The sequence below is a fragment of the Drosophila kikkawai genome, chromosome 3R (genome assembly GCF_030179895.1).
Source record: "Drosophila kikkawai strain 14028-0561.14 chromosome 3R, DkikHiC1v2, whole genome shotgun sequence".
In the NCBI taxonomy this organism is placed as follows: Eukaryota; Metazoa; Arthropoda; class Insecta; order Diptera; family Drosophilidae; genus Drosophila; species Drosophila kikkawai.
In genome coordinates, this window is record NC_091731.1 from 25,264,257 (window position 1) to 25,291,256 (window position 27,000).

The following is a 27,000-nucleotide window of genomic DNA, read 5'->3' on the forward strand; positions in this document are numbered from 1 at the left end:
ACATACGTGCGCCGCAATTGGCCCGAAGGAAGGTGTAAAAGGCCAAAAGGAGCGGCAAAGCTGAGAGCTACAAAAACGCCGTGAGTTGTGCAAAAACTAATGCAGGAAAAGCGTTTGCTTTTGCCCGAAAGCTGGAAAAACGATGCCATGTGGGCCAGGAGGAGTTTGCCCCGAGCTGGAGGTGAGGGGATTCTAAGTGCCTAGCATATGTCTTCCAACAAAGCAGATAGACACTTGCACACGTGAGTGTCGCTTCGCACCAGTTTTTCCTTCGGTTCTTCCACCTGCTTGGTATCCGATTTTTCCTGCAGTGCTAATGTCCTGCCAGGGTCCAGTTCCACACATAATCCACCTCGCAGCACATCACTTTTCAGTTTTTACTTGATTATTTTAGCGAACTGCGACTTTTTAGTCATTGTCGAGGAAACTTTGTTGAGTTTTCCAGACATTTTTGCTCTGCTCAGTAGATCAATAATATGCCGGAGATTTGTTGGCTTGGCTTAGGGTTATTTTTGTACGCAGTGTAAATACAATGGTATTATGACAATATTTCAACGGGAGATGGCAATAAACGTTTTATTATGTATTTTTTATTACAAACACCTTGCAGACTTGCGAAATTACTGCGATTTTGATCAAATGGGTTAGCAGAGCAGGAATTACAGTACTATAAAATCAAATTATAGTATTAGCTTACAAATGTAAGGTTTAAAGTTTAAGTGAATCCCTTGAAATCATAACAAAAATCGTATTAGTATTACATTTTCTTGAAATAAAGACCTTCATGTGTCTTACAAACAAAAATTGGAACAAACTAATAAGACACTCATAGCTCGTGAAAGGTGTATCCTCACAAACAAAACTTATTCAAACTAAATTTCCCCGGAGTGCATAAAGAGTTGATGGTTCCTAAATTCGAGAGTTCCAAGCCGCAACTTGCGGCCATTCAAGCTGGAGGAGGATGTCAACTTTGTTTCCATTTATTACCTTGGACACGAAAAATCCGAGTAAGCCATCATCTCGGTATTTACACTTGTTTCGCGCCACGAAGAATGCGCCACGTGCCGCCGCATTCCACGTGGCATGGTGAGCTGGCTGGAGGAGATTTTCGTCCTGTCCTTGGATCCTTTTTAGCATGTCCGCGTGCAAAATAAACGAGCCGGGAAAGAGTTCCGCCCGTTGGAGTGGAGCGGAGTAAAGCAAAGTTCGCAGGACCTGCATTCTGGCGTCCAGCTGAGCTCCAGGATTGCCAACTTTCACAGCTCGCGGGGGTTAATTGTTTTTGGGAGCGCGGCACGTACGAGGCGAAAATGCGATGGAGTTTTTACGAGCGGTTCTGATTTATTCAATTATAATGGGCGCCTTGACATGCCCTGACTTTTGGCCCGCGTGAATAATGCAATTCGAATATCGTATTAAAGTCTATAATCTCGTGAGGGTGAAAGCCGATGCCAAGTGTCCCCGTTCCCGCTCGCCCATTACGGGACCTCCCAGCCAGGACAATCACATAAACACGCATTTCCCTCTGAGTGGGACAAATTAAATTATACCAAAGGAGCTTTCATGTCTAGGACATGCCGTCGGTGGGCGGGGAAGGAGGCCAAACTGGGAGCTGGCAGGACCCTGTTCTGGCCACGACAAATCGTAATTCAAATAAAACAATGTAATTTGCCACAGGAAGCCGAGAACGTGGTCTAATAGGCAAATGCTCCCCGCCAGCAGGAGACCAAGGAAACGTTCGACAACAAAGGACGCTGTAGCAAGCATATATCCTGGCACACACACACACACAACATTTCGGGTGTGCCCGAATTTATCATTGAAATCGCAATCGTAAAATTCTTATTCTAGAAATAGAAACTCAGCCAATGCGGCGAAATAAAAACAGAAGCAGAGCTTTATTTTGAACAGAACTGCGTATAATTATAAATGTTGCTCCAGTAAACAGTTTGCTGTTATGGTAATCCCCGCGATGACCCCAAACCGAAGCCCCGTATCGAGTACACAAAAGATAATTTGAGATTATCGCCGGGAAACCGCAGAGGCAAACGGAAAACTTTGTGGCACAACAAACCGAAGGCAAGATATCATTTCGTGGCTGGTACTTGTTCATAAAAGTACTCGCCCACACGCACTCAGATGCTCATACAATTTATGGCAAAACAGATGTATTTGGCTTTATTTATTTGCAGCCAGAGCTCGGGCCCCCGCTTGTAGTCCTTTGTGCCGCCGCATCGCAAAAATAATCTCAAAGGACCCCCGACACACGCATTCGCATCCGGGGGACAAAGGCAGGAATCATATCAGGCAGCAACATAAGCGCACAAATCCGTGGAACAGGACCAAGACCCGCACCCGAAACGGGAACAGCAGGAGTACTGCTACCAGGAGCAGACATGAAAACAAATCCCTTTGCACATTTTCCGAAAATGAGAAAATGCAAAAGTTTTGCTTCGTTCGGTAAGACAATGGCTCTGGCTGGGATGGAGAGAAGGAGCTCGGCTTCATAGAGAAGCGGCAAATTAAAACAAACCTCAGGTTGCCCGTATTCGGAAATGAGCAAAAAAGAATACCAGTAAGTCGACTTTATTCAAAGGCCACGACCCTTAAATACCCGGCAGTAGGATTGCTTACTTTTTGGATTGCTGTCTTTCTTTCTAGAGTTTTAAGTAAAAGTGTTAAATTAAGAGCATAAACAGGGTATTCTATTTAATAAAATATTAAATTTAAACTGAATTATTAAGAAATAATGGAAATATTCTGGAGATGGGAAGCCCTTAAGGTCAGTATTTAAAAAATCGGTCATCTTTAGTATTACAGATAATAGTTACTATATTCTTTTACTTATTTACAAGCTCCTCTTTCTGTTTCCCGTAACCGCATTATACCCCTGATCTCTACGATTGCCGGGTATGGAAAACCAACAACAGCTACTGGGGAACACGCCAAATCCAGCCGAAACTTGAGAATATTTCGGCCAACTTTTTTCGCCAGCTCTCTGTCGCTCTGCTGAGTCGGCCCTGTGCATTGGACCAAGTTGATGAAATGCCGGGGGGTGTTGTCTGGCAGCTTTCCATTAACTCCGGAGCGAGCTCTTCGCACCCTCGGCAGGGGGCCTCCACCATACACATACATATATTTCGGGTCAGGAAGCGGGGAAAGGCGTTAATGTTCCCTGATGTTTACGTACGGGAATTAACTTATTTGTCAGGTACTTGTTAAGCTAATAGGGGCACATTTAATGCGATGAACTGAAAATTACTGTCGCACAGCATTTGCACAGCCATTGCAAGTGACACGAATGCCTCTCGCCGAAAAGGATTTCAATCAGGTTAAGATCCACATTCCCTGCTCTAAATTCTCGATTAATGAATTGTAATCCATTATATTATTTAATATTTCTTTCTAGCATTTAAATTCATAAAATACTAGACTCTCTTTGTAGTATTTGTTAGCGTTCTTACTTAATTTTTAATAAACTTACTTGTCGTTATTATGGACTCCTACAGATCAGTTTTATTTAAGCCCCTACAGCAGGAGGGTAAAAAAATCTCTGTATCCTAATAAATATTTCTATTTGTTAACCCCTCCCGAGACCTTCTTTTAACCCCTCATCTGAGGAGTTTTCCCCAGGAAATGTGTTTTTTCATTACGACTGGCAAGTGCGCTTTGTAGTGGGTCTCCGAGTGTTCTTGTCTGTCTCGAGTGCACTTCTCCGGCGCTCTGGCACCAAGTCCTTCCCGCGGTATCCCTGCCTGCTCGGCGGGGGGAATTCTCATAACGGCAAGCAGAAGGCAGAATCTGACGATGACGAAGGCAAAGACGGCAACGAAGACGACGCGGCGCACTTTGCGCAAATGAAGCGCAATTAAAATGTAATTTTTATGCAAATGCCGTGCATAAGTGAACTTTTAATTAATTCAGCGCGAAAATAAATGAGAACTTTGTTCATAATTATGCATTCCTTGGCCTCACTGCACCTATTCGTCCGGCTGTTGTTGTGCAGCTGCAAAAGCGCCGAGTTTCGACAATAGAAACTAATTCGCAGGGGAGCTTCGAATATCCTATTTCTGATTTTTGTGCGCGAAACAATTCCCGCAAGCAGACAAAACATGAATTTTCCTCATCAAAATGGGCTGTGAAAAAAAAAAAAAACAAAATTCATGAATGACTGATTATGGCTCTCGAATATGTGTGTGTATTTCACACGTCCCGCCAGTACGGCGCTAAACGCTTAATTAAAATAATAAATGCACTGTTATATGGCGGCAAAAGTCCTGAGGATGCCTGTCTCTCTCCGGGAGCGGATCGCAGAAAACCGCGACACGTTTAGCTAAAAATATCAAAGTGTTAATTTAAATTGCGATACGTGATGGGAATCCCGTGACGGCTCTAGCTCAGCTTCCGCTCCTGCGTTCTCTTCCGCCTCACGCCACGTACGCTGGGCTGCGCACAATTTTATGCACGTCCAGCGTGTAAAACACCTAGAGGAAGGGGCCATCAAGCCGGGCACGCCCACTTTGGCTAACAAGACCGTCCATTGCCCCCGTGCCTTGCGGTGGCCTCAACCCCGCGCGCTCTGCCATCGATTAGTTTTCATTTCGTGAACAATTTTTGCATTGGCTGCACTGATTACGGCTGCCGAGCTGATTTTTTTGGCATGGCTCTGAGGTGGAGCCAACACTCCACGTCCACCGCCACTTCCACTGCCACACCCCCATCCGCATCACATTCCCAACTCATCCCAATTCGAGGAGCCCTTGTGTCAGTGGCTATTATCTAACCCCTGAAGCCGCACCCTTTGCCTGCATTGCGGGCCGTAGGTCTGGCGATCGTTTGTGTATAAAATTGCAAAAATCTCTTTAGTCCTTTTGGGATTCGAAATCAGGAATAGCACAAACTACAAAAATACGTTGAAAAGACCAAGAAATTGAATAAAAATTAAACGTGAATTAAAAATATTCTTCGGTTATAAAACATGACAAGTTTTATTCTTGTACCCCTCTTGACTTTTTTTAACGTTATGTACGACTACTTTCACTTTTTGAGGGCCAAAAGTAAATAAACGGCGTAGAGCTTGGTATACCTATATATTTTTTGTTATTTATGATTTTTTGTTGTCCGTGTGGAACCTCTGAAATGGCTGCAGTGGTGCATATTTCATTTGCAAAATTTTTATGTGAATGTTTTGGCTCAGCTTTGAAGATTCTTTGCCCATTCCGCTCTCACTTCTCTCGCCGATTCTCTTATCTTGTTAGCCAGAATATTTTTGGCAACAGCAGTGGAAACATGAACGAGGAACCTACTTGAGGGCTTAGCCAAAATAATCCAGCTAAGAAATGTAATATGGTTGAACAAGGGAGATTTCTGCAAACCATTTAGTTTCGCGAACATAATGTCATGATATTTTTAAGTCAGCTTAATTTTTAGTTAAAAACTCGCATGTAGGAGAAAATGTTTGAAAAAATCTCTGATGTGTTTTATATTTTGTAGTTATCCTCCTAGCATTTGAATTGTTACCCATCGTGCACAGTGTGTAGTATTGTAACATATAATATTTAGATCTGATTGATTTACATGTTGCAGTTTTCCTGAATACCCGAACCAGGAGTGCAGCTGCCGACACTTAAAACTTATGGCTGCACATAAATACACAAGGACATCACTGTTGTATCACACACAAACCCTGCAACCCTGCAAGGGTTTATAAAAATATAAATTTATGTGGTAGGTCTATAATTGATGGAAAAATCTATTTTACTTTATACAGGAATATCTACTTCGGTCCCTTTGAGATTTAAAGGTAGAGAGTAAAATCCTAAATCGAATCAAAGCGACCATATTTGTAGATGATTTTGCAGACCATTTTAATACTGAATCTTGACGTGAAGCAAATATCCATGTTTTTCTCGACTCCCGAGTTCAATCTGTCTTAAATCAACCTTTAATATGTTTTTGTCGAAGCTATTAAAAATGAAACGCATAATAAATTCCACACAGAAGGACATTTACATACAAATGCGTTATCGAGTGCGGGTGGCTCTTCGGGCATCAGCTGTGTGTAAATGTCCATTAATGCGGACTATAAATATGTTCGATGTCCATTCCACTGAAAAGGGTATACACTCTCCCAAAAACGAAGAAATGGCATACTAGGCAAGAAACTGTTTGCCAAAATCTAGGCCCAAACTAAAGCCTTTTAGTTCAAATGAAATGAAAACCAAAAATATTTTTTAAATTTAATGATAGCATTCCTTTTTTTGCAGAAAGTTTATTTGTTTTTTTGAATGAATTCCCTGTTTGCTTATAATTTATGAATGCGTACAAATGATTTCCAAGGCTCAAGCGGGACAGATTCTTTTAAGAAAATCATTTCGCCCACACTTCTCTTCCGTATTCCCACTGCTCCGTTGGCCATTTTCCTGCCCAGTTGTCCTGCCTGCGTAAATTCGCCATGTTTACCAAATAATCAGAGCTGCCTGTTACACGCGCACATATATCCCACTTGTGGGCATATATACATTTTAAATACATTGCATCTGCGTGCATTTATTGTTGATTTTTTCGCTGCGCATTTATCCACAATAAACTCGATAAAGCGAGAGAATCGAGAAAATCGAGACTGTTGTCAGCGGAGTGAGTGTGCCATTAAATGGAAAATTGTCGAGTCGAGAGATTCCCAATTTTATTGCACATGTTCGAGCACTCGAACATTGCCCAAGCCACTGACAGGAGCAGGGGGGAATGCCCCAGTGACTGCTGGAGGTACGAGTGTCTTAAAGTTGCAAGTGTCCGCTTAAGCCAGCAATCGGATCCCAGCTCAGTGAATATACCTTCTGGTGGAGTCATTGAATTACGGAAAAAAATGTTGTACGGATCAGGTCAGACAATTTTTTATTTATTTCCGGATACAAAATAGTTAAGATTTCATGAAACTATGCTCACTTAGTAAACAATGTTCCAAATTCTTTTTGGATATGTAACAAAAGCCTGCTGACAGAAAACAGAAAAATGCATTCATAACTGTCCACAGTTGAACCGTTAGCAGGCACGTCCCCGAACCCGAATCGAATAATTCCCTGAAATCACAGCCCTCACCTCGGAGGCAAACTATTTTCGAATGCAAATCTATGGAGGCAAACCTATGTGAGACCCTCGCATATGGCGCACATTTTTCAGGGACTTTTGCTACTAGTATTTCTGTAAGCCCGTACATAAATGAATTATGCGAAATATTTTTTGGAGCTCGGCCAGCGAGCTGCATAATTATTTGCCCTGGCCAGAGGGATCGCAGGCATCCGGTATGCAGTGTGTGAAAACACGATACTTGGCATATGAGCCGGCTGCTAAAACCAAACCAATTTGCAGAAGTTCTAATGCGGCGGCCACAAATAATAATAATCACGGAACGGCCAGCGATTTGCCACTTGAACGTTGCAATTATATTCAGTGCAGGGCCCCCGTTTCGGGTAAGCCATTTAGGGCGCAGTTGGCCGTGAGGTTCTACTGTGTGGATTGTAGCACCGTGTTTGCCCGGCCAGGCCATCGCAGCCGATGTTTGCCGTTTGGCTTTGGCCAGCCCGGCAACTAAGCCAACATCAGCGCAACATATCGGATGCCCTAATGGCAACATTGCCACCAACACCCAACCAACCGGCCATCGAGGTTCTGCCGGACTTTTCCGGGTCACAACCAATGTCAGCAAAACAATTTGAGCTTCCATTTAAAACGCAAATTATAAAATATCAAAACTAAACATTTGCTAATTTTTTATTGCCTCATTTAAGCTGTGTGTAACGAGAGCAAACAGAGAAAATTTAATTTAAAATTTGAGCGTGGGAAGTCGGATAATGAAGGAAAATAGAAACCCTGTCGGACAGAGCTCAGAGATAGCTAATTAAAACCCATGTACCCTTTAGTTTACTTAGTAATATTTCATTTTGCGCGTTTGCTACCTCAATGATAAAGTCAAATCACCGTCAAGCCGTTAGTATTCAGCACTCACTCCAAGTATCTCGGGAAATTCCTTTAATAATTTCCACGCACAAACTGAGTTAATTGTGCAACGGTGCGTATGAGTAATGCAGTCAGCGGTGGTCACACATCACCGCACGCACAATGCCACTCCGGCACTCTGTCCCTGAAACTGGCCCTCCCGCCGCTTTAAAGCATCATTAATTTGCTGCGGACGAGCCAAGAGTAATTAAGGATACGCCCTGACTAAGCTCACAGTCGCAGGATGCCGGAGGGCGGAGGGAGACCGCCGAGCTGCCGACAGCCGCGCATCCGAGGATACATTTCAAATGGCTGACCAGTGCGACGTGCGGTGGATCGGTGATGGGTCCATTGTTAGCACGCCTTGCTGTTACATGTAGATGGACATCAGTTTTTAATGGGCTGCGGTCAACAATTTGGTCGTCCCTTTGTGGGTGGCTCCCACTCCTATGCCTCCTGCTTCTCCCTTCCTTCGTGTGCCAATTATATTGTGGGTTCAACGCTCCGCTCTTGGCTTTAATTTGATTTTATTGGCCAAGGTGCTGCCGCTGTTGTTGTTAGTGCTGCCGGGATTGTTAGTCGGGCGGGTTATTAATGATGCCGGTCAAGCAAGTAGTGCGAGAGACATTAAATGCTGTCATCATTCATTAGCCGCAGCCATTAGGCACTTGTCTGCCAGGAACTCTGTTCTAAGTCCCTAACACACAACTGACTTACTTCCTGGGCCCCCTCTAGTGTACACGTAGCGTTCACGTATGTATGTGGGTGCACTCAGAGAAATATATTAAATGTTAATATAGTAAATACAGAGTTTAATAAAAAGAAATAAGACTGAGATATAGTATTATGATTATTATTCTTATTATGCATAATTTAAAGTTAAATCAAGTGTGTAGCTTTCTAAAATATATTTACTATACATTTTAGTTCAGCACCTTTATTCGCTCTCCGTTTCTTTCAGTGCTTCGTTCCCAAACAGCTTTCGGTTGTTTATGTCCTGCACATGTAAACAAAATCCTTAGGAAAGCCATTCGTTGAATGCGATTAGATTTGTTCCTGGCTCCGAAACCGAACCCCCGGACTGCATCCTGCAGCCGGCCACCGCAAATTCATTTTAACTGCTCCTGGGCAGCTGCTGACTTTGACATCCTTGCCGGGCCCGCCTGAGCCCCGGCTCTTATTGTTGTCTTAGTATTTTAATTAAAACGTGTTTACATTCTGCAGCAGCCCAAACGCACACACCTGATGCCTCAGTGAGTCCTGGCTTAGGTTCGCCTGGCCCGGGTCTCGCACAAATTATGTCTTACGGATCTGAAGCATCTCTATCACCCAGTTGGGTTTGTTTTGCGTGAGCAAATAACGAGACTCGCCTGCCGAAATGCTCATTTCATTTCGTTTATGGAAATCAAAACTGATATCAATAAATAGTTAAATTAATGGAGAGGATTCAATATTAAATGGACATTTTCTCGTTTGACCAACGATACTGTTGCCAGCACTCAAATACAGAACCTTAAGTCAAGAATCTTGATTGCATATTCCATTTGGATTCTCCTCAGTTTTGCATTTGCTGGCCACCTTTGGAACGTGCCTCGCCAGCCAGACAGCCTCGCATCCTGGGTCCCTTTTCCGTTTTGTTTGCTATTTGTTCTTGTTGCTAGTGTTTGGCTTGCATTAACTTTATGACCCTTAACACATAACATCTTACGCCCACTTGGACGAGTGGGCGGACTGCCGTGGAAGGGCAGCCGCAAATGGCATTCAGACATGGTCGCCAGCGCCGTCAGCCTCATTGTCGCTGGCCCATATTTGATCAAATAATCGTAAATAAAATGCCATAGTAATAATTTTTTGATGTCCCTCTAATGGGCTTTACGTGAGAACAACATAAATTGTGATTTAGTGCCCAGACAACGTAGAACGTGTTGACCGAAGGCCGCAGGACTTTTCTTACCTGTTTGAAAATTGCCCGGTGCTTAGCTAAAACGTTTTCGGATACTCTTTCGGGGGAAAGGGACAACTGGGATTTCTCATAAAATGAGAGAAAGCGGATTAAGTAAACGAATGCTATTTTACAATGGGACATTAGCTTGATATTTTACGGGAATCTTTAACTAATTGAAAATTAAATGAATGTGGAATAATATATGTACAAATTCATTATAGTATAGAAAGAGAGCAAAGCTTAAATAACTGAATCATTTTGATGTATTTTTTCTGTCATTAATTTATTAATTTAATAAAACCACAATAATTCCTTTAATGAAATGTTATATCCCCTCCATCCACAATGCCAAAGCAGAATTTAAATTATTAATTAATGTTAGGCAACCATATCATTTTATTTGCTTTTGATACATAATTAAGTTTCCACGCAAGAGTAAAGTAAATAAACAAGACGCCTCATATAGAAAAAGTTGGCGAAATTTATTGACCGAATATTAATGTGAATTAAAGTTTTCCATTAACCGTAATCTAGGCGGAGGGCCGCGGAAATGTCAAATGTGAAAAGGTCAAATCTCGGCACACTCGCATCCGCACACAGACGTGCCAAGGAATTCGTTAGGGTATACATATGTATCTGTGTGTATGTGTTACACGTATATACAATTTCGAGGCCATCAATCAAGTCAAGTGGAAATTTATAGCACTTTTGTTTGTTATTATTCGTTTATGCATGAGTTAATTAGAATATTGGCTACAGCCCTTGCCCAAACCTTTGGCGACCCTTTTGTTGTTAATGCACAAAGATTTACGATGTGCGTCTGTGTGGGTGCATTAGGCCATATGCCATATGCCATATATGCCCGACCGTGTGCGTTCAATCGAAACTAGAAAGCCAAAACACACAGACTGGGGCCAGGAACTTGGCACGTGTCCCGATCTAAATACTTGACTCGCTAATTTTCCTCATTTCCGCTTTGTTCGCTTGATGGCCCGATAAAAGATTTTCATCAAATTGCACATTCTGCGGCTTTTGATGGCCAACCGGGAAAGGATCCCAAATAGTTGACCCAAATTTAATAAGTATTTCGAAAAGCTTATTCAACTTGAGTGCCGGAAACTCAGCCATCTAATTGGGATCATTGTTTTGGGTTGTTTTTAGTTAGCTTAAGAGAATAAGTGTTGCATTTAAATAAGATTTTTGTATATAAAACTATATAGAGACAGTAATTTTGGAAATTCAGATGTTATCTGCCTTTTAACCCCCTGCCGCTAATCAGTTAACCCTCTCGTTTTTGACCCCACTTTAGCAGCAGGTGAGTATGCCATCTAAAGGTATGCGAACACGCTTTGAGCTCCGCGGAAATGCCAATTAGAAAATATATGTCAAGAGGCCAATATCAGATGCCATTCTGTGCCTCCTGCCATGTTCGCGGAGGAAAGAGAGCAGCCAGGACCTTTATAAATCAAAAAGAGCAGGACTTCCTTCGGGTAACAGGAGTAACAACGCAGGCGCCGCTGTGAGAGCAGCTCTCTTGCACGCTGTAAGGACTCTGTTAAATGTCCTGTAAGCCCTTAACAGCCGAAGGAGTTGCCTTTCTTCAGGAGGCAATAAAACGCGCTGAGGTGGCTCATTGCCAAATGGCCTGACTAAACGGTGATAGCCGAGCCTAATTTATGTCAATTAATACATTAAAATTGCATCGGTATTTCAATAATAGGCGCGGCAAAGCTCCCCGTACCGCAGCTCGTGCCTCGCCTTGAATCCTGTGTACTGCTCATTTGGGGGGCACAAAATGTTGTCTATAGAAATTAATAGCAAATATTTGTGCAACAATTTGTTTGCTTGGGGCTGCGGGATTCGCACAGATGAGAAGGCAGCCAAATCTCATTTGGGGGATGTGGCTGCGTAGGAATAATCAATTTCAAAATGCCTCTCGTTTCGCTTTCTCCGTCTTTTTTTTCCCCCGTATCGGTTGGATCCCAATAAAAAATGCAAAACAAAGTCATTGTGGGCTCCTGGAAATCCTCTGCCAGCTGCACCTTTCGTCCGAGGGAACAATAAAAAATTTTCCCATCGCCTTGCCAGCTGTTTCCGCTCGCCCCGTGACCCCAACTGCTATCAAAAATCCCCGCTAATAATTTGTCAATATTACGTGAGCAGAAAATTGAATAAAAAACGCTTTTGCATTGAGCATATCGAGCTGAAGAGGCACGGGCAAAGGCGGACCCAGAGTCAGAGAAAAAGGCCAACAAATGGGCGCCGGCTGAGGGAATTGCTCTGCCAGAAATCAAATAAATTGTTACAAATGAGTGCAACTTTTGCTGCCCTAGCCCAATTTCGATTTTTCATTTGCTAAGCTGATTTGCCGAGAACCCGCCTCCCCGCTCGGCGCCCCAGAAACTTTGGCCATTGCAGAAATATGAATAATTCAGCGTGCGATTCCGGTTTGGTCTCCGACTGTCTTTCTGTACCTTTTGCCACACACAAACACACACGTTTGGCCATCGGAAAAACTGAAAACTGGAGCTGTAATAAATGCAAATGAATCGACGCAAAGTCGTGCATTTCGGCTCTTTGTTTACACTTCTCTGATTTGATATGCGCATCAATGTCAAGTTCCAACGGGGTCCTGGTCCTCCCCAAACTGGACAAATGGGTCTCCGAAAGCGATGTGATATTTTCAATAAAGCCGCATAAATTCAGCAGGGCAAACCAACTGCACGGGCGAAATGAAAATGTTTTTGTGGAATTGTAGCGGGCCCTGGAAATTATTCATCATCCCCTTTGATGGGGCCACATTCCCGGCTAAACTAATCAAACTGCTAAATTAGAATCCATCCGGAATTACATGTGCGCGTGTATCAGCCAAATAAACTTAATTACTCACTCCGGGCCAAACAGGAAAAGGGTTCAAATTTATTCAGCATAATGGTGCTTCGACATAGTTCGAGTGGAAACCGCAGAACTACAGCCACACCGCAAAGTTGAAAATATGTTAAAATAGCAGTTTTAAATATATACATAACATAATTTGTTACCTCTAATTATGGCAGCCGGTACAGGGAGCCCACGATGATGTAAGCAGAGACTTGATTATTTTTCTGAACTACAGTTTGGCGTTTGCAATTTAATTTCTCATTTATTAATTGCAGCTTCAGTTACTTTAATTGAATTTAAAGAACGCATTTATCAAACCATAGCTTCTCAAAAGAAAACGTTACGGTTCTAGGCACAGATTTGTGTTCAGTTTGAAAATACCATCAGTTTCCATTTGAACTGTTGCGTTCCCCGAAATTCGAGTCGATCCAAAAGTGATTTGAAACTATTAACCCAACAATGGATGGCAACGAGCAGGAAACTGGGAGCAGGATAAGGGAGAAAAGCGATCCGAATCCTCTTGGAGGACTGCGGTCTGAGGTCAAATGCAACAAATTGCCAAGCGCCACTCGAAGCCGTCAGCAGCAAGCAAGACAAATTCCATTTCACTCATTGCCAGTATTGACAGTTAGACACACACATACAAACACATACACACACAATGCGGTAGCGGATAGCAGGGCCGATAACTGATGGCCCAGAGGGTGGTGTCCTGGTTGGTGGGTGGTGTCTAGTGCTCGGCGGATGGCGCCGGGTGACCAGCTCAATTTGCTTGTGTTTGCCAGGGGCCAGCTGATGATCGAGCCACTGCTAAGACGGCTCAGCTGCGACTGATGCCGCTCCTGATGGCTGCTCCTGCCACTGCTCCTGTTCCTGCTCCTTCCTGGCTGCTGATGCTGCCCGCTGACGCTGGACGGGAAGCTCCGTGCCTCATAATGCAAACAGTTGGAGTGCCCATCAAGCGCGCTGTATCCGGTTTGTGAACAGTGGTACCCAGGGTTTCAAAAAGGTTCATTCAAAAGAGAATTCATTTTGGAACTCTCTGAAGAGAGAGTTTATATGCTTAATAATATATATATATTTTTTAGAATTTAGATATTATATTTCTTAGAATACATGCATTACAACCTTCTTGATTACTTGATTTATGCTCCTCAAAAAATTAATTCAAGTCTTTAACTAATTTAATTATCCTTCTTTTTAATGGCTCTCCGGTTAAAAATAAAGTTTCTTTCTCATTTTGAAGTCAATATAGGAAACAGGAAATGAAAACGTACTTAATTACATTTACATGTTATTTATACTTTGAAAACATTTCCAATAGGATTACCCCAAGTTTGAAGTATTTCTAGGGTTCTATTGCATCGCCTGACGGACCAGTGTTCCCCCGCTCGGAATGTGGGTGTGCGCACTTGCACTTGGATGCCTGTGTGTGCATTTGGGATGCCTTTGCCGAGATGCCATGGCATGCTGCTCGGCGCTCAGCGCTCAGAGCCCCCCCGTCCGATATCCCCCGGCTGCGCCCCTGCTGCCCCGACTACTTAAAGCGAAAGTAAACTTTGCTTTCGTGCAGACTTCGACTCACTCACACATGCTCGCACACAAATTGCTCTGAATGTTGCCAAGCCAAACATGCCAGGGGGGAGGGGGTGGGAGAGCAAGGGCTGATTGGCAGGGGGGCTGGGCGGTTGTACTTGGGAGCCCATCCTTCGGGTAGGTGTGTGTTTCATTGCGGTAATTTAGCCGGCCCTCAATGCAGCGTGTAATGTGGTCGCTTATGCGATGGAACGATTCCCTTAACCGTTTCGCCCAGCCACCCACTGTGCACCCCTTAAATGGCACTGAGCGGCGCCCTCCTCGGTTCGCAATTGAAATTGCAATAAAAACAGTCGAATAGTTGGCCGTTGATTTCGATTTCGATATCGAGACTGGCCGCGGACTGAAATTGAATTCATAAGCTGCCTGGGAAAACAGGCTTTCAATGGCTGCGCCCGCTTGTTTATTACTTTGTAAATGCGAAACAAGTGTGTGCTGGGGAACATGAGCAATCATCCGCCCCGTGTGACACAGCCGCTGCCATGGCCCGATCTGTCTTCCTGTCCCCAGGACCTCGCCTGTTTGCATTGTTTGGCTGTGTAAAAAGTTTTGTATTACAAAACACAATCAGACACAGATGCACCCGGCGAGGGTGGCTGGGCAATGGGGGAATATGGGGCCAAAGTTTGAGGCTCTTTGTGTCACTTCTAGGCGGCTGCAGGCGGAGAATGCTGCAACATTGGGGATGGCTTTGGAGGAGAGCTCTGCAGACTGGAAACGGAAACGCACACGACACGATGGCCAAAGGGCAGAAGTCGCCGCTGCTCGGCGTCGCCGCATAATAATGTCAGCGATGGGCGACGTCTTTTTCCTGCTGTAAATTGCAAAAATGCAGCCCGAGGCCATGCACATGTGCACAGCTTCTTTGGTCGTTTTTGTAGCAGGTTTCAAGACCAAGCGGAAGTCAGTCCAGACCCCCGACAAGCTGCAGCGGCTTCGGCAAAAAGTGAACACGGCAAAACAGAGGCCTGGCCAGAAAAAGTTTATGTACATTTAATGCACGGCAGCGGGCTACAAGGAAACAGCACAATAAATCCAGGATACATTAAATAACACAAACAGGGGGCCAACGGGGCGTGGCAGGCCCAGCTCACACAGACAGACAGGCGGGGGCATATGGAGCGAGCGGTCAGCTTCCCTTTTCGTGTTTTGGCACACGGAATTCTTTTTCGGGTATGAGGAACTCCTAGGGTACGAAATGGGGAAGAGTAGACCAAGCTTAAATCTTAATTTATCTTGAATTACTGAAACAGCAAATAACAAAAGATCCTTTTAAAAATCAGTTTCTTCCTTTAATTGTATACTTGAGCCTAAAAGTTAAAGGTATTCAGCTATTCTTTGCCTAGTTTATCTAAGCGCTTTATTAACTTGGTCAGGAGTCATTGGAAAGTCTACCCTCAAGTAAGTCGTGTTTTTGGCTGTTTATGAAAGTTGACCAACATGACGCGAGTGCCCGTGCGTATGTGTGCGCGTTTCCTGTTCGTCCGCGCCTCTGTGTGTGTGTGTGTTTCAGCGGAAGTTAAACAACATCAGTGGAGGTGTGGGGAGGCTGTGTGGGAAAGAGGGGTCTTTGTGTGTGTGTGTGGTTACGACAACGACTGCTGTGGCAACTGCATGCTCATAATAATTTCTTATTTAGTGAGCCACCAGGTGATAGGCGCCACAACAGAGCACCGCCCACTTCACACACCCGCCGCCACCGTGTTGTTTGGCTATTTTCTCTTGATTTTCGTCCTTCGTCCTGCTGTGACCTGCTGCCCGTGTTCCAGATTTATACACTTTTTCCTGCACACCATTGTTGCGGAAGGTATTTAAATTCAAATTAGGCAAATGTCATGTTCAATTCTGGTGACAAGGTCCTGGGTCTCGGGTCCCGGGTCCTGGAACTGGCACTGATTAGCAGGAAATGCTGTTAATTTGCTGTTGGCCCCGGCTTACGGGAATGGAACATCTTGAAGTGAATGTGTGCCAAGTGACGAACCCACAGCTTTCCGAGAAAGGCGCCCAAGTGCGAAGAGGGAGTTGACCTCATTCCTGGTTTGTTCACTCGTAATGCGCTTAACCACATAAAATTTAACTCAAATAAACTCATTAAAGGCCTACCATACTCGACACACAAATACACATTCCGCAGCCATTAAAGGCGGTCCAAAAAAATTGGAGCCAAAGACATGAAAAACATTTTGTTTTCGAGTGCGGGGAACCGTCGTAAAGGAGAGTTTATGGAGCCACATTAAAGTACGGAAGTAAGTGGCGCATAAAGGACCGAGCACCAAAAAAGTACACGCCGAAAACGAAACTAAAAATGCAGCCACCGAAAAAACCACAAGGAACAAACAACGTGAAAGTCAGACACATTAAATATGATATATTAGTGAGATGGCAGTCAGAACATGAGATATATTTTATGGCTCTGAGGGGCGAGATACGGCGACCCAGCCGAAACTTTACAACGGTCAATAACTCAGTTCCTTCCGTTTATTATAATATTTTGTATTACTGTTGTTCGCCCTCCTAATCAGACAACTTGATTATCTCTTACTGCAGCCCCCCAGAGATCCCCTAAGATCATAATCGAAATGTTTCTGTTTACATAATGTTCAATTTATGAGCCACTTAAATGGTTTATTGGGTATGAATTATGCGAAAAGTTTGACATGTTTACTTTCGGCCTTGTTCGAAATTTGCATAAATAGATTTCAATTTGTGCTTGTTGTTCGATTAATTCAATTTCCTGTTTGATTATAAAGTTAATTTATGCAATGGGATCATTTGTTTTCACAATAAAAAGATTTTAATTGCGCCCCCCAGGAGGGCGATACTCCCCAAGATTATTTTACGCTTTTAAATATTCCGTACAGAAGTCGTCTGTTCGATGGGGTTGGCATCTGAAAAATGTCCGACCCTGGGAAAACCTCATCCGAATAATCATTCCCCTCCTGGAGATGCCAACAAGTGTGGCACTTGATCTTTTTCTTGCCACTTGCCACCGCACTCAGATTGTGATTGAGTATGTGCAACCGAGCCAAGGGCCAGCAGCACATGCTGGCCAGCATCCTGGTCATCCCGGGTTGCTCTTTGTTTGGACATCGTTGGACGTTGGGGGGTGAGTGATGAAAATTTCGATGATGGCCATCCAACAATGCCAGTTTGCTCGAGAGGGCGAAAAGGAATTTAATTTTGTGCGAAGCTCGAACAGTCCGCACGGAAGGGGCGTACGTAGTTGTCATCATCATCATCACGGCTGCATCAGCTGTCCCTCAGCATCGACAGTGGTGTGGGTGTGGGTGATAGAACCCAATTTGTTGCAAATAAAATAAGAAACAAAGCAGGCGAGCAAATGGACACAAGAGCCATCGCCTTCCATCCAGCTAGCTGCAGGAGCAATTTCGCAAATTCGTTGCAAATTGCCACTCGACGAGAAAGAGGAATCAGCGTCTCTGGCATTGAGGATCGATGCCAAAATTAGAAAATGGAAAACGCATTCGGCATAATTTCAGTGCCTTCCGCCCCTTGCCGTATTTACAATTCGCTTATGCAAAGTCTGCCCCCAGACAATCAGCTTACCCACTCAAAGATAAATCTATATGTACGATATTTTCCATTTCAAACAGGTAATCGATTTTCATGCTTGTGGCGAAATGTACAAAAGAACCGAAACGACCCCGAAAGTAAACCAACTTTGTTGTCTGTTTCGTTTGTTTTCATTCTTATGTTTTTTCCCCCGACTGCTGGATTTGGGTTACCACAACCTCTGCCACCTTCTTCTTATTCCTTATGCCGTGTGCGTTTGTGGGGCAGTGGGGCACGGGGGCAGCGGGTATCGTGTGCGTATACTTGATATTTATGTTGAAAACTTAAAACAGTTAAGAGCTCGTCGTGCTTAAAATATTCCATCGGTGTCTGACAGCCAAGTTTATCCAACTTGTTGATTTACTTTTCCCTCACTTTTCGGAGCCAAAGTTAAGCCACATCAGAGTTTCCGCTGCGCTCCCCTGCTCTCCGCTCGGTATTGTGTTTCCCATTTAAAGTGAGACCTGCCCGGAATAATCTCATCTCGAGATCGTGTCTTGTTTTTGATCTTACCAGTGATTTGCATAAAGAAAAATCCACAAAAATGGGTCTTTATTGAACGCAGCCATCGCTGATAAAACTTGGATTCGCATAAAGAAATTCCTTTTGAATTCCTGGGACTTGAACAGGATATATTTATTGCTCCTGTTGGCTACGGATCTCCTCAATCCACTCTTAAGAAATTGAATTACGTTCTTCTTATGGATTTCTGCAAGTGCATCGGCCTCAATGCGAAACCCAAATCTCCGCAGAAATATTCAAAAGTGCAAAAGTACACATGTGCCCAGCTGGGATGACAACGGCATGAAAGAATCCAATTACGCCGGCTACTGGAATATTTTTGACAAGTATTCAATGAATTTCATTTGAGATTTGTAACCCTAAGCCCTGCCAGCCAGCCAGCCAGCCAGCCAGGCAGACTTTTTCCAGGAAACGAATTAGAAATGTGTAAAACAGAAGTTGCTCCGCAGCCGCAGTCGGTCTGGAGTGGAGCAGCAGCAAGTGAGACGTGAAAAATATTCCCTCTTCCTGCGGCGTCATCGGGTACTGAGACCTCCACCGGACCGGAAGAGGAAAAATGATTTCCGGCCGGGTCCGGGCGGGGTGATAATTCTGCGGGATCCGAGAACTTTGCGAGCAATCATCAGGCGGCTTGTCAGCTTCCCCGGTGGTACTTTGCAGCAGCTGGCACTGCGACTGCAACCAATTCATTTCATCGAATTATGGACCCATTGCCGACTCTCCCACCCATTGCATCTGCATAATTTTAGACATTATTCTCCTTGCCGCCGCCGAAAAAGTTTCAGCTAAAAATGTCGAGAAAAAAATAACTTTGTCAAAATGTTTGCCCAAACTTCTGGCCAGCAGGAAAAGTGTCTGGAGACGAGCCGAGAAGTGCAAAAAATTATCACTATTGTTGCAGATTTGTTAGGTGGCGGTGGAATTTGTTTTCGTCGTTGTTGCGGCTCTTGTTTTTGATGGAGGTGCGGCGGCTTTGATAACAAGTTCCATTTCGGGTTTTTCATCCAGGTGGGGTTGTCTGTGTCTGGTCGTGCGCGTGAAATGGAAAATGGGTAATTTAAATATATTATTTTTGGGGAGACATTAAATAACACAAACAAGGAGAGCTGATATATGTTTAAATATTATTATAGAAAATTATTAAAAATTATAAAAGCGAATTATTTTTATTAGCATCAATAACATAATACGCATTAAAATAATAATAATAATATAACACTGAACGTTGAAAAAGAAAACACAATTTCATGAGTTTTCTTGTAATTTACATATTTAAAAGCAAACGATTTTTCAATCACTTGAGCCTGCTTTCTGAGCCTTTGTTTTGGGTTCTTTGAAAGATTACCCAACTGATTTCGTAAATTTCTTTCAACTGCAGCAAACCCTTGGATGTGGTGCTGGCCCCGAGGAGCTTCATCCTCGATTAACTGACTCGTGGCAAACTTTTGGCTGACAAATGATATTTAAATGAGCTGCATTTGAAAAGTTAACGGTGAACGGTGCCCAGAGCAAATGTCACAAAATTGACAGGATCCCCGAATGGGAAGGAGAAGAAAAGAAAAACTGACACAAGTCGGCAAATTAAATATGCCAAGAGGCAAAGTCGAAATCCGAGCCGGCCAAAGGAACACCAAACTTTTGGCTTGCAAACATTCCTAAACTCTTCACTCCACTCTGCTCCGTCCGGCCTGCTCCTAAATCCGAATTCTGAAATGCCCCTCTGATCCCGACTAATGTCCAAAGATGGCAGGCCCGCTGCTTAAACGGCCGAGGAGCCGGGGGCCAAGTGCTTTGGCGGCAACTTTAAGTCGCATTTGGTTTCCTAATGCGGCTCAGACGGCTTCCCATGCTGCGCCGTGGCAGCGCGCCGGGCAAATTGAAATGAAATTGAATTTATCCCCGGCTCGTTGGCGAGGAGGGTCCTCGGGGGTGGGCCAGAAGTTGACGCGGGTGTGGCACTTTTATTTACAACTATTCCTCATGCGAGTGAGCTGGGAAAATGCAAAAGAGTTTAATTTGCAATTTGTCGCCCTCATTCAACGCTTAACTTTTCACTCGGGCGGTGTTTGCGGTTGCATATGCAAATGCCTGCCCCCATTCACCCCTCACCTAGCCGCCCACCAGTGCCCCACGGCAACAACACCCATGGAATGGCCCGCAGCCCTGCATATGCGATAAAATGTACAAAGTTTTGCGCTAAGGCCCCACTCGAGCTGGGCCCGGAGTTGTTGCTGGCTGCCCTCCACTGCCAGTTTGTTAAACGCCTTTCAACGGCGTGGTTAGCCAAGCGCAGACCTTGAAATGCCGCACACACTGCCAGTCCTGGCCAGAAGCTAAAGCTGCCAGCTAAAGCCGGTAGTTGGTAGCTGGCAGCTGGAGCTGGTAGCCGAAGCCACTCGAGCAGCTAACCAGCCAAAGCAAACTTTTCTGCGGCAAACGCTTTAAAAAACCATTCCGCAAAAGTCATTCCGTAAGTTGGTCCTGCATCCTGAGTACGCATCACACTTGGAAAATTAGTAAACGGAAATTATTTCAATTTTAAAATAAATATCTTAAAATAAATGTGCTTGAAAATCATAGAAATTAATTCGAAAACTACAAGTATTCTGTATTAAATATTTTGGTTTAACTTCAGCTAAGAACCAAACAAATTTTAAAATCAATTCAGCATTTGGGAACCATTTCAACAGTGTTCCTTTTTCCTGAGTGCACACACCCGCTTACATGTTGATTTAGCAAACAAAATGTTTTAATTGAATAACACTTTGGTGTTTCACTACAGCTTACTGGCAAGTTCAAGTGCGCCATTGTCCAACTATGCGTATACTTGACGTTCGGGCTCAACTGTGCGTATGCTTGACGAGCGTAATGGCTCCGTAAAATAAATTATTAATTACCCTGACTTCATCAATCAACTTAGCCAACCGCAGGCTGGAATTAAAAATAATTTGAAACAATTCCCATTTGCAAAACAGCGCTAAATATTTTCACACACTCTACATTCACACTCACTCGCTGGCGAACCTATCCATGCAAATTGAATAGCACAAAATTCAATTTAGCGTTGAACAAAAAGAAAATGGTCAGCGGCAAAACAAAAGCAAAAATGTGTAAAACATTTCGGTAATTTAGTTGAACGATTTGCATTTCCGCTGAGGAATAATTTTTGCACTTTTGTGCCCAGTGGCTGCCCAAATTGAATTGGCGGATAACAAAAAAGCTGGATGGATGGATATGAAATTTGAGCATTTATATGAATTTAATTAAATGGCATTCAGCACGCAAACATTTTGTTTAAATTGTCGCACGCGCAGCAGCCCGGCACAGAATTTGCATTGATTGATGCCGTATTGGGTGATTTATTGAACCTGAGGTTTGTCAGCCAAACAGCACCACTCTCCGACTCCCTCTTCAATTATTGCGATTGTCAGTTGGTAATGGCGGGACATGTTCAGCACAATGCACACATATTTAGCCGACTTTCGTTTTGTATTTCTTCGAACCGCAGTGATTGATGTGGCCATGTTATCACCGAATACAAATAACTCAGCTGCATTCACCCCCGACATCTGTACTTGCTCGGTCAAAACTCAATTTAAATTGCATTTGCGTTGCGCCCGTCACTGCGGCATGTGTCGCCTGTCAACGGGTCCCTTTATTCATACTATTAGATTTATTCGTTTATTTGAAAGAATCGATGAATGAATAAGAGAATTACTATTATTCCCTAGATTTCTGTAGAGTTGCCGACGGTTTCGCTGGAGTCGTCCTCGTCGTCCGAGTCCGAGTCAAAGGTGTTCTCCGGTATGTCGTACAGACGGACCATTGGCTTGTTGGGATCCTTCACGATGAGATACTTGCCGTCCGGCTGCTTCATCACCAGGTCGACCAGGCAGCGAAGGATGCCCCAGGCATTGTCCATGTTGAGGTTAATCTGCGTGGCAAACTCCTGCGGCTTGAACTGCTGCGTGCCCAGTATCACGTGCCGGAGGTGGTCCCGCGGGCTCACCCTTGACACGTAGCCCAGCTTAAGCTGGTCGGACCCGGCCAGCACCGCCTCGACGGTCCAGCGGGCTAGCTTGCAGGCGTTGTTCCGCAGTTCGGAGGCCAGAACGGCGCCGCGTTGCGTGTCTAGCTTCTGGCGCCACTCCACGCTGTTGGCCGCCTTCGAATCCCACTCGTTGAGGGCCTTAATCGAGAGGAACTGCATCTCGCCGCTGGGCCCCTGGATCACCCCATTGTGCTTGCAGCGGGCGACCAATACAATCCCGTTGCCCAGATCCCACTGGCGGTAGCGGTAGCCCAGAGGGGCCAGCTGAACGCCTGGCTCCTGGAACGGATTCGGCTCGTCAAATTTAAAGCGCGGTTCCTGATCGCCGCTGCGCAGAACCTTTAATTTGCAGGCAGAATAATAAATATTGTATTTAAAAGCTTACTTAAGTAATTGTAAACATACCTGCTGCCCGAAATTATGGTTGATGAGCGTAGCCTCTGTGGCCAGGCTGTGTGCCGAGTTAATGGAGCCTTCCTCGTCCATCGGCGGATCCATTGAGGTCTCGTTCACCGTCAGCAAGTCGAAGCGTGCGTTGTCCCGTTTGTCGAGGAAAACCTTTGTGCCCAGCTTCTCAATGACCACGTCCCAGGAGTAAATCGAGCGAGTGCAGCACATGATGGTGGCCAGAATCTCGTCGGTGGCGAAGACGTTGCCCATGGTCCTCGAGAGGCGACGTATCACCGGATCATCGGTGGTGGACACCGTGTGGACAATGCAGTCCATCTTCAGCAGAGCCCGCTCATTGCGCAGGTTGATCCGATCGTAGACCTTGTCATAGTATTCCAGAGAGCCGCAGGTCACGATGTCCAGGCCCTCCTTGACATTTGGCAACGACAGCTTGAGGAGGCGTGAAAAGTCGAGCTCCTCGACAGATACCCATTCGGAGCGCACAACGACTGAGCTCTCTCGAAGTCTGGAGGGGGCATTCCGGCCGAAACGGCGGCCCTGGAAGCGGCGCGTGTCCCGAGCCTTCCCGTATTTCGTACTATTCCCAGTGCCGCCACCTGCCGTCGGACCGCCGCCCATGCCCGCAGGACCGTTTCCACGTCCTGTGCGACCTCTGCCCCCGCGAGCATTGCTGCGCATGTTGGGGCGAAAGCGACCGCGCTGGTAGGGCTTCTGGGATCGGGAGCCAGTGGTGTCCACCAGGTGGAAGGTGGTATCGTCGTCCTCATGGAAGTACGCGTACTGACCGCTGTTGCCGAAGGAAGAGGCATACTTGTTGGCGAACTTCCTCTCCTGCGGCGGCACAGTCCAATCGCAAATCTTGCCCAGGCGGTCGCCCTTGCAGAACGGCTGGTAAGGCACATCCATTTCCGGCACCTCGCACGGACCCCAGCCGTGCTCGTTGTACTCCACTTGTGGCTTGATGAACGGAGCGTAGGTCGACATGGTCGTATCGACAAGCAGAATTGGAAAAACCAAACGAAAATTTAAGGAATTTTAAGATTTTCTGAGTGACAGATTAGTTGTCTCGCGCAGGAAAATCAGACTGAGAAAGTTTTCATATACGGAGGAGACAGAACTACTTGACATGACAAAAGTCGAATGACAACTCTTGACTAGGCTACTCTGTCATTACATTTTATTTTAAAAGAACTTAAGTGAATACCAGATTTAAAGAAAATGATAGTATTTTCTGAAGTAAATGTGATTCGAATAAAATTAAAAAAAAACACGTCGAATCTTTGTTAATTATAAAAGTCTCATTTATCTTTTGATTATAAATAAAAGTATTAGTTAATGTAAATATCGATATGAAGACTAGTCTTTCAAAGTATCGATATCGAACTGTCTGCAACTCTATGCTGCTAGTCCGTGTGTTGCGCTTTTTACTTATTTTTATAAAGCTAAAATATACTCTATAAAAATCAGTGAATACCTCAATATATTTAAGTAAGATCCGGAGATGGATTTAAAAGTTTATGACCCCAAAGTAACCATTGAAAGTAGGAATTTAGCTTTCAATTTCCTTGGGCCTAGGTGGTTTTTGATTTCCTGTCTGTATAGAATCTGTCTGGAAGAAAATACACCAGATGCTTGGTGGGGCAGCCGCAATAAAGCAATGACTTGTCTGTTTATCTTTCGGTTGGTCACCAACGCCGTGGTGATTAGCATAGCGGCGGTCTTGCTTGTCCTGCGCGTACTGACCTGATCGAGGACAACTTTCATCATCTTCCTTTTTTGTATCATTTGAAAAAAAATCCCTCACGAATTGCTCGAATAAATGTTTGCTGAGCTGTGGAAGTGGTGTAGAAAGCAAAGTAACTGTCTTAGGATTATCACTGGGCAACGCACCCAAACTCAACAGCACGCCATCATTCCCATTACTCTAACATTGGGCCATTGTTCGCAGCTAAGCAGCGGGAAGGCAAGGAAACAACGGCACAATGCAGTACAATGGCAACGAGGGTCCTGTATACAGGACCCGGTCAGAGCCCGCTTCAGCCGGGGCGGCGTGTCGGTTTCCTTATTCTCGGCTGGCTGGCTGGCAGCTCGAGCACCTTACAACAATCTCGTTAAGCGCAAAGGCCAAATTATAGTAAAACTAACAGAAGGCAAAAGGTAATCACATAAAAAGCTTGTTAGATAACAACGTGAGAAGCGGCGAAAAAGGAAGCGGACATCCTGCCTCCGGCTCATCCCCAAAAAGCAACATGTCGAGCGTGTGAATGTGTGCCTGGATGTGTGGAAGATGATATGGGGAGTAGATGTGGGTGTGGGTTTGTGGTAGTAACTCCATACAGTCGCCCAGATCCAGATCCCATTCCCCGGACTCTGAGCTAAGCTTTGTCAGGGCGACAGGGTGTCATGTTGATGTGTGTGTCACTGGCAGCTGCTGCTTACATGGCCCAGCTCCAGATTCCTTCGCACTTGCCAGTTGAGGCACAGAAAGAAAGGCCTAGTTCAACATTCGAATCTTCTCTATTCTCAGAACTTAATTTATAAACTTATGGATATGCACTTGCATTAGTTTGGACCAATTCAAAAGGAACTTTCTCTGGGATGGGAGCATTAAGCTTAACCTAATAAGTCGGAAATTTTCCCCAGTGCAGACTTAAGCCGAGCAGGAGTGTGCGTGATGCTCTGAGTGTGAGCTAGTGAGTGTGTGTGGATTATAATTGCCATGCGGCTGTCAGTGACTGCAGGCGGCACCTAACGGCACACAGCTGCAGATGTGCGGCTCGTGTTGCAATATCATTTTTAATGCAAACCGCATGCCACATTATGCAGCTGCATTGCCACGTCACCGCTGCGGTTTCCCCTCCGCTCTCCGCTTTCACCATTCAGCAGTCTCCCTCCTCCTCCGCCTCCGCCCCGCATCTTCATCTCATCCGCCATCGCTTCTGCCGTTGATGCTCCTCGCATCTGCTGGGAAAAAGCGGCAGCGGTTTAGCAAAGGAATATAGCCAAGAATAATGCCCTGGCACATAAGTAAGTACTTACCCGAGGAACAAAAACAGCAGGAACAACACAACTGCCACTACTACTACTGCCACTACATACAGCAGCGTACTGTGTGCCACCAACAAAAATAACAACAGCAGCAGCAAAGTGAAAAACCGCCTGCATACTTGGCGGGGCTCGCGAGCGATAAACGACAACGAGCCCCTCTCCGAAGGGTATGCCATGCCGCCGTACATAATCCCCCTGAAAGGGAAATTAAAAACACATTTTCACTACACAATTTATTTTGGAAATTACTCAGTGCTATCGCGCAGGATTGACGGCTTCTCGCCGCTTTCAAGGCCGCAAATATTGATACCAAATCGTAGCTTAATGCTTGGCCATTTGGGGGATGTAAGATGCGGGACAATAAGACCCAAATTGGGTGAAACTATAGAACCTATGAATACATAATAAAAACTGTAATTAAGATTCCCTAATGGGATTCAATAATAATCCGACTGGGCTTGTAAAAATTCTGAGTCTTGGAATGACTGCTACTTAACCCATATAGTAGTGATTATGTCTTCTACAATTTCCATCTATAAGACTTAATTTACTTAAAGCAGTGTATTGAAAACATTAAATAAATATATTCAGGGTCTATATATAGGGTCTTTTCCATTCGGTCCATATTTTTCGTCCTGAAATTTCGTGTGGCTTCAACGCGCGTGGAAAGCTCGGGCTGCTGCTGCTGCTGCTTTTGTGTTGCATAAAAATTAAAATTTATGCCAGGCAACTTGTGCAAAGCACTGCAAATGCCATTGTTTCCCAGTCCTGCCTCCTACTCTTTCCTATCCTCCTGCCGCTGATGGTGTTTTTTTGGCGGAGGAAGGACATTCACGTTCTGGGTGGCTGCACTCACCTACCCCTCGCCTCGGCTTGTCAAGCCCACTTACATTCAATTCATTCATCTCCGGCTGAAAAATGAAAATAAAAGCTCCGCACACCGCGCACCGTTCACAGTCCTCCTTCATAATTGCACAGC

At 44.7% G+C, this 27,000-nt stretch overlaps 1 protein-coding gene across 1 annotated transcript; it reads right to left on the bottom strand.

Moving 5' to 3' along the window:
- Nucleotides 1-22,111: 22,111 nt before the first annotated feature.
- Nucleotides 22,112-24,103, bottom strand: eIF3d2 (eukaryotic translation initiation factor 3 subunit d2). The gene is made up of 2 exons (XM_017175178.3): nucleotides 22,968-24,103; nucleotides 22,112-22,901 (listed from the first exon to the last, which is right to left on the bottom strand). Exons 1-2 carry the CDS (start codon nucleotides 23,955-23,957, stop codon nucleotides 22,239-22,241), a joined length of 1,653 nt encoding a protein of 550 aa, XP_017030667.1. The 5' UTR covers nucleotides 23,958-24,103; the 3' UTR covers nucleotides 22,112-22,238.
- Nucleotides 24,104-27,000: the final 2,897 nt, after the last annotated feature.